The 8,060-nt window shown below is 51.6% G+C and overlaps 1 protein-coding gene across 4 annotated transcripts; it reads left to right on the forward strand.

Annotated features, from left to right (window-relative positions):
• The first annotated feature begins 17 nt into the window (after window positions 1-17).
• Window positions 18-7,560, forward strand: Ppil3 (peptidylprolyl isomerase (cyclophilin)-like 3). Of its 4 annotated transcripts, none has more exons than XM_005373235.2 (7): window positions 18-512; window positions 611-691; window positions 1,407-1,481; window positions 2,184-2,277; window positions 3,091-3,158; window positions 5,494-5,612; window positions 7,152-7,560. In XM_005373235.2, the coding sequence occupies exons 2-7, from the start codon at window positions 689-691 to the stop codon at window positions 7,276-7,278; spliced, it is 486 nt and encodes a 161-aa protein (XP_005373292.1). In that variant the 5' UTR covers window positions 18-512; window positions 611-688; the 3' UTR covers window positions 7,279-7,560. The 4 variants fall into 4 exon arrangements, with proteins under 4 accessions (XP_005373292.1, XP_005373289.1, XP_005373290.1 ...); XM_005373232.2 differs by having other exon boundaries at window positions 18-335; XM_005373233.2 differs by having other exon boundaries at window positions 18-295.
• Window positions 7,561-8,060: the final 500 nt, after the last annotated feature.

The raw sequence follows: 8,060 nt of genomic DNA on the forward strand, positions 1-8,060 counted from the left end.
CCGCGCCTGCGTGTGCGCTTCGGGGCGCTTTTCCTGCGCCGCCGGTGTGGGCGCCGCGCTGCGCGCTCTGACGCCGCTCTGCGAGACGTTCCCGGGCACCTGGCCCGGCTGGGCCCCTTCCCGTCCCGCGCGCCCGTCAGGGGCTCAGCGACTCTCTGCTCCCAGCCGCCGCTGCTCTGGGCGTTCTGCGCTTCGCACGGCGTGTGTGCCCCGGGCAGGTTGGGCTTGGCGTTTCTGCTGTTAGCAGGGGCCCCGCGGGCGAGGACCGCAAGTGGGCCTCGGGCCGGAGGGTCTGGTGAGCGGGGGTCTCCGGCTGGCTTCTTGCTCGCCACTAGGTACTCACTACTCGCGGGGTGTCATCGGGACTCCTTTTACATATTCAGTGAGGAGGACTGTCTGTGAATGAAGATGGAAGAAAACGCCGGGCGTGGTGGCGCACGCCTGTAATCCCAGCACTCGGGAGGCTGAGGCAGGAGGGTCGTTGCGAGTTCGAGACCAGCCTGGGCCACAAAGTGAGCTCAAAGCCAGCCTGAACTACATAGTGAGACCCTGTGTCAAACAGACAAAAAAAAAGAAAGAAAAAAAAAGAACTACTTTTGTTTACTTTTAGGAACAGAAACATACTTTCAAGCTTTTCTCTGTAAGACCCTGAGAAACTAAGTAATACTTTTGAAGCCAAAAAGAAAAAATGGTAAGTTTTATGAAATTCTGTAATTTTTGAGCCCGGCGTGGTGGCGCATGCCTGTAATCCCAGCCCTGGGGAGGCTGAGGCAGGAGGATCGTTGCGAGTTCAAGACCATCCTGGGCTACAAAGTGAGCTCAAGGCCAGCCTGAACTGCACAGCGAGACCCTGTTTCAAAAAGAACAAAAATAAATAAATAAATAAAATTCTATGATTTTTTTAAGGGGTACCCGGTTAGCTCAGTTGGTAGACCATGAGACTCTTAAAATTCTATAATTTTTAAAAATCAGTCAAGGAAAATAAAACTCTGTGGGAATTGCAGCAGCAAGATAAATGCATTATAGGATATTAAAGCATACACTATTGCTGGGCATGGTTGCACACACCTGTAATTCCAGCACTCAGGAGGCTGAGACAAAAGGATCCTTGCAAGGTCGAGGCCAGCCTGAACTACATAGTGAGATCCTTAAAAAAAAAAAAAGAAACAAAAACAAATTTTAGCAGAGATGGCACTTTACCCAAACATTTCTGTTTGTCTTCTGGAGGTTTTTTTTTTTTCCTGCTATTGAAATAAATTTAGGGGAAGAAGGTCCAGCTGTTCTGTCATTTCTAAAGCAATGTTTTTGTCTGCTGCCTGATTGTCATCTTAAATGTTCAGTTAGGGAACTAAAAGTACCTGTAGTCTCCTGGAGAAATCACATTTGTTATCTTCTCTCTCTTTTAGTCTGTGACACTGCACACAGATGTAGGTGATATTAAAATAGAAGTCTTCTGTGAGCGGACGCCCAAGACATGTGAGGTAAGTACTATTCTTCATGTTTTAAAAATCAGTTAATGCAGCAGGATGACCACTTTAAAGTGGGATTCTCCAACCTAAAAAGCACTTTCTGTAAAACCCTGGTCAGAACCAGATGTGGTGGCACACGCCTGTAATCCCAGCACTTGGGAGGCTGAGGCAGAAGGATCATTTTGAGTTTGAGACCAGCCTGGACTACAGAGTGAACTCAAGGCCAACCTGAACTACATAGCGACATCCTGTCTGAAAAAGACCAAATAAATAAATAAATAAAGTGTCTTTGGCTGGGAAATGACAATATCTAAAACTAATGCCTAGAGTCAGGTGAAGTGGCACACACCTGTATGTAGCCCCAGAACTCAGGAGGCTGAGGCAGGAGGGTTGCCACAAATTCGAGACCAGCCTGACCTTTGTAGTAAGATTCTGTCTCAAAACCTGAAAGCCAGGGTTGAACATGCTCTTGGGTGTTTCCAATAAGCATGATTGGATTGGATTGGATTGTTTTTTGTTTTGTTTTGTTTTTTGAGACAGGGTCTTGCTATGTAGTTCAGACTAGTCTTCAACTCACTGTGGAGCCAGGCTGGCCTCAGACTTCGAACTCCCAGGAACCCTCCTGCCTCAGCCTCCTGAGTGTTGGGATTGCAGGCTGTGGGTGACTGGCTCTTGATCTCAAGTGCAACTCCTCATTCGCACTTTCACTTGCAGAACTTCTTGGCTCTCTGTGCCAGTAGTTACTACAGCGGCTGTGTGTTCCACAGAAACATCAAGGGCTTCATGGTACAGACGGGAGACCCAACAGGTATGCTTTCCAGGTGCTGAGGCCGTGGCTGGGTGTGTGACCGGGGGGGGGGGGGGGGCAGGACTGGCGTGCCACAGCAGGAAGTGTGAAGCAGACGCAGTGACCACCCGCCCCTTGGGTCCCCGCAGGATCCATAAGGAGGGTGGCAATTTTGTTTGTTTTATCTGTATGGACATTTTATTTTTTGGTCTGTAAAATTAAATAATGGGAAAATACTAGGTGTCATCAGATGTTATTTGTATTTAAAAGAGATATGCTAGAGCTGGGCATGGTGGTGGCACCTGCCTGTAATCCCAGCACTCAGGAAGCTGAGGCAGGAGGATTGTTGCAAGTTTGAGACCAGCCTGGGCGACAAAGTGAGCTCAAGGCCAGCCTGAACTGCATAGTGAGACCCTGTCTGACAGAGACCCAAAAAAAAAAAAAGTATGCTATAAAGAGCCTTTTAAGTTAAAAATTGAACCCTAAACTGAGTATAGTACCACGGATCTGTAATCCCAGTACTCGGGAGGCTGAGGCAGAAAGATCAATGAGAGTTGAAGGGCACTATGGGCTGCATAGCAAGACTGTGTCTCAAAAAAAAATAAAGTTGAACCCCTTTTTTTTTTCTTTTTTTTTTGTCTTTTTGAGACAGGGTCTCACTATGCAGTTCAAGCTGGCCTTGAGCTCACTTTGTAGCCCAGGCTGGTCTCGAACTCGCAACAGTTCTGCCTCAGCCTTCTGAGTGCTGGGCTTACAGGAGTGCACCACCGCGCCCGGCTAGTTGAACCCTTTTTCAACCCTAAGTACGGCTTTGGCTTCCTGTCTTGTACATAGGCACTGGGAGAGGCGGAAACAGCATCTGGGGCCGGAAGTTTGAAGATGAGTACAGCGAACACCTCAAGGTACCCCTCCGCCCGGGCTCACTCCCTGCCTCTGCTTGCGCCTGGAGACTCCGTGTGGGGGACACAGGTGGACGGCGTTACTCAGTGTGCTGCTCTGTTGCGCTTGCACCCCGGGTGAATGAAGTCAGGGAGGCCGAGTGGCCGTCCTGGCCTGGTGCAGGGCCAGAGTCTCGGGCTGTAGCGGTCACCTGGGAGTCCAGCCCGAAGCCTTAGTGCTGTCTGCAGGGCTGGCAGCCAGTCGTAGGGTTCATGGCCGACAGCTGAGTCACTGGCCTCCTTCGAGAGGACAGAAAGACCACCTCGAGGTCATGGTGTTGCCCATCACTGGTGCCCCTTCAGCCAGACATGGGGGCACCTGTCGTTCCAGACCCTGGGAGGCTGAGTCAGGAGGATGGCACGTTCAGCCCCAGCCTGGGCCACTTAGTGACTTGGACCCTGTCTCAAAATAAAAAAAGGGCTGGGGATTGTAGCTCGGTGATAGAGCACTGCTGAGTTGAAACCCCAGTATTGGGGGTGTGGGGTGGAGCTATGGTTATATAGATAGATATATAAGTATGTATATGTGTGTGTGTGTGTATATATATATATGTATATACACATATGTGTGGTTTTTTTCCATATGTAATCACAGTTTCTGAAATTGGTTACATCTCAGGATGGCAGCAGGAATTGGATACTTTTTTTTCTTTTTTACTTTACTATTGTAAGGATATGTATTAGTTTTGTTACAGGAGTTGGATTTGGAAGGTGGTAAACTTGTTAAAAAGTTAGCCTTCTCTTGAAGTAGAAATGGAACTATTTTTCAAAGTTTAATTAATGGCTGCTCCAGAGTACCAGTTAAAACCAGGTATCAAGTGTGTCAAAACTCAACTGTGGGAATTTTAAAACATGACTGTAATGCCAGGGCTCAGGAAGCGGAGGCGGGAAAATCGCCGTGAGTTCAAGGCCAGTCTGGATTACATAGCAAGACCCTGTCTCAAAAATTAAAAAAGATCAGTGGTCATTTGCCTGCTGTGACTGAGCAAGTCCGTGCCCAGTGTCTGCCCGGGAGGGACTGTGGTTGCATGCCCAGCCCACTGCCCAGGTGCCCTAGGGTGCTGTTCGTGGCAGCGCAGGTCCAGGAACAGCTGCTGTGTGCAGTGATGATGGAATGGATACGTTTTAGTGCGTGCAGTAGAGAAATACTGGACCACAGTGAAGAGATGGGTGAACTGTACCTGCGTGAGCACGCATGGGTCAGGATCCTAACGGCATGCAGTGTTGGAAGCACTTCCCAGAAGACTGAAATTGTGTTGTGTTGTGGTGTTCAGAGCCTCGTCCAGGGGAGCATTGCATTGTCGGGGCGTGTGGATGGTGTGCGGATGGTGGGTGAGTGGCGTGTAACTGATGGGAGTGGTGTACGGCGGGTGTGTGTGTAGTGAATACATGGTGTGTGAAGGGTGTGAGTGGCATGGGGTGGTGTTCACCTCAAGAGGCTGAGGCAGTGAAGTAGCCAGCGTTCACTCCTAAAGCTCAGAAATAGAGGAGCAGTGCTTGTTTTCTTAACTTGCAGATGGTACCTTTTATTCCTGCTTGTGCATCAAATGTTAGACTTGATTGCTAGTCACTTTGCAGGAAGATAAAGCCTTACTATTTTTATTTTATTTTATTTCATTTTTTGTCTGTTTGAGACAAGGTCTCACTTTGTAGTCCAAGCTGGCCTCGAACTTGCAGCAGTCCTCCTGCCTCAGCCTCCCGAGTGCCGGGATTACAGGCGTGCGCCATCATGCCCGGCTAGGTCCTTCAGTTCCTGTGTGCACCCTTTGCAGACAAACCCTGTCACCATGGTGGAGCAGAGAGGCCCCCCGTGGGTCGTCCCGCAGGAGCCAGTGCCCAGAGGGGCCACAGGGGTGTGAAGCTGCAGGGCAGCAAGCGAGTTCGTTTGCCACCCCGGCTGCCCTGTGCCTGGGGGTCAGTTTACCATCTGCTGACCCTGCAGATGGGAATTCTGAGTGGGCTGAAGAAGCCAGCGAGAGTCCAGCGGGTGAGAAGAGCGTGGGTCTGGGCATCGTGCCTGCACGCTGTCCGCCGCCATCAGGGCTGTCTCTGTTGCCCAGAGGCACTGCCAGAGCTTCTCGGAGTGAGTGAGATGAACTGGAGGGTATGGTCTGGCACCTGCAGTTTACCTGCGCATCTGCCCGGGCTGCCCACGCTAGAGATGGCACGTGTGGGTTGGTCCGGGTGGACGCCAGCTCAGTGTGTGCCGGGCCCTGTAGGTAGCAGGGGTGTGAGGAACGCGCGTCCGTGGAAGCCACGGCGAGAAGCGCGAGGCTCGCGCTCTGGTCTGTCTTCGCAGCACAGCGTCAGAGGCGTCGTCTCCATGGCTAACAACGGCCCGAACACCAACGGCTCGCAGTTCTTCATCACCTACGGCAAACAGCCCCACCTGGACATGAAGTACACCGTGTTCGGAAAGTGAGTCCCGCTGCAGGGTTCGCTGCCGGCTGGGTGCATGCGCGGTGGCCCCAGGCACACGGCCAGCACTGGGGGGCCTGGGCCGCGTGATGAGTCTCTGTCTCAGAGAAAATCGTTGCTCTAGCTTCCAGGATGTATGTAGCTTTACGTATTTTTTGAGTCAAGAGTCTCAAAGTTGAAGCACTCCTACCCAGACTTAGTCCTGGGATCGCAGGCAGGGGCCACCATGCCCAGCTGAATTTGTGACCAAACTGTAGCCTAACCCTTGGCTCATGAACTTGTGGTGGTGCACACTTTTTTCTGTGTTTTTGAGACAGAGTCTCACTACGCAGTTCAGGCTGGCCTTGAGCTCACTTTGTAGCCAGGCTGGTCTCGAACTTGGAACGATCCTCCTGCCTCAGCTTCCCAAGTGCTGCGATTACAGGCGTGCACCACCATGCCTGGCCTAGCACACACATTTTAAATACATGTGTAAATCCTGGAAATTGGTTTGAGTTGGGCCAAGAAGTGTAACCTGAAAAGCTGCTAATCTAAACAAAGCCTGGTGGTGTTTTAGACTCAGATTTCCAAAGCACACATTGTAAAGGCAGCTCTGGAGTGTCTCCTCCATGGCCCATGACACCCTTGCTGGAGTTCGGTCTGCTCTTCCCACTTGTTTCTCCCTTATGTGGTGCTGGGGAGCGCAGGCCCTCAGGCAGAGCGCTCAAGGGAGGGGTGGGGCCCCAGGGTGCTGGTACTGCATCCTCGGCCTGCACTGTCCCTGCGTCCCAGCCTTCAGTGCACTCAGAGCCAGTCCCCAAGCCAGGAGGGCCAGGGAGGGCTGGCCGGAAGCAGGCTGCCTGCCGCCTTGGCACTCTGTCAGTGCCGCCCTGCGGTGACAGTGTGGCTAAGCATGTTAGTGTGTTGGTAAGGACATTCCTCCTCCTTGTCTGTGTCAAAGTGAGTTTTTGAAACCAACATGATGGTGCGTGCTTGGAATCCCGGCACTCAGGGAGGCTGAGGCAGGAGACTAACAGATTGGAGCCCAGCCCTGGCAATTTGAATTCTCCAGTTGTACATCCAACTAGAAAACTCAGAAGAACTGTGAGACATGGTCTAGTTTGGGGGTTTTTTGCGGGTGTATGTGATACTAGAGCACTGAGCCCGGGGCCTTTTGCACTGAGCTGTGTCCCCAGCGTATTCTTTATTTTCTGTGAGATGGTGTGACAAACCACTAAGCTGCCCAGACTGGGCTCAAACTTCAGATCTTTGTGCCTCGGCCTCCCAGACACTGGATTACAGGGATGGGCAGCCACACCCCGAGGCCCTTTCCTCTCAGGTAAACTGTAATGGTTACAGGTGTTTGCATCGCAAGTGTTTTTCTGTTTTGTTTTCTTTCGTGAGACAGTCTCACTGTAGTCTAGGCTGCCCTCGAACTCCACAGTGATCCTCCTGCCTCAGCCTCCTGAGTGCTGGGGTTACACTTGTATACCACCACACCTGACAGACCCTGTGTTTAATCTGAGGGGATTTTCGTACATGACGCTGTTTCTCTTCCAGGGTGATAGATGGTTTGGAGACGCTGGATGAACTGGAGAAGCTCCCAGTAAATGAGAAGACATACCGGCCTCTCAATGATGTGCACATTAAGGACATAACTATTCATGCCAACCCATTTGCTCAGTAGACGCAGTCACGGGGCAGATGTTCCACAGAGCAACCCAGCTGGTGTGGGGTCAGGTCTGCGTCCTCCTGTGTGTGCCACCAGGGACATGGCTGCGGAAGCCCAGTGGCCTTTACTGTGGAATCGTACAGCACGTCCTCTCCTAGAACCCCGTGGACGCTTTCACTTGGGGAGCAGGGGTGGGCGTCACTGTAGCTCAGGCTGGCTCCGGGGTGCTGGGCTTACGGGCATATGCCACCATGTCCAGCTTTCTTGAATATTAAAGATGTTTTTAAAATTTTTGTTGCATATAAGTCTTCATTTTTAAGTGCAGAGTCTCGAATGCAAGCATTTTAGAGCACACTGGCGACATTACTACCATAGCCGACTAGTACTCTAGGGCCATTTCCACGAATTCCTTGCTTTGCGCTATTAGAAGGAGAAGCACCGGGGCTGGGGATTTAGCTCAGCGGCACAGTGCCTGCCTGGCAAGCATAAGGTCATGCATAAGGTCATGAGTTCGATTCCTGGTACCAGGGGGAAAAAATGAAATAACAAAAAAAAAGAAGTGCCATCACAGAGGCGGCCTAGGAAGGGTCCGGTTGCCGTAAGTCCCAGGTCCTAGGGTAACAGTGATGGAGCGTTTCCCAGCTGACCTTGTCCCTGGACCCTGCAGAGTGCAGTGCGCTGGTCAGGCGCAGACTGCGGCGTCCGGGTTCCCCTCACACGTGCTGAGGCAACTTAGCCCTCCACGCCCTGCTTTCTGCCTGTGAGCAGCGTCTCCGCAGGAACCTGCGGGAGGGTGG

This window comes from Chinchilla lanigera, unplaced genomic scaffold (genome assembly GCF_000276665.1).
Source record: "Chinchilla lanigera isolate Chin_1 unplaced genomic scaffold, ChiLan1.0 scaffold00002, whole genome shotgun sequence".
Lineage (NCBI taxonomy): Eukaryota > Metazoa > Chordata > Mammalia > Rodentia > Chinchillidae > Chinchilla > Chinchilla lanigera.

Bases quoted from the DNA above. Each gene is read 5' to 3' on its own strand.
- Ppil3 (XM_005373235.2), top strand. The intron at 3,159-5,493 runs GTACCCCTCCGC...CTGTCTTCGCAG, and splicing joins AGTACAGCGAACACCTCAAG to CACAGCGTCAGAGGCGTCGT. The intron at 5,613-7,151 runs GTGAGTCCCGCT...TTTCTCTTCCAG, and splicing joins AAGTACACCGTGTTCGGAAA to GGTGATAGATGGTTTGGAGA.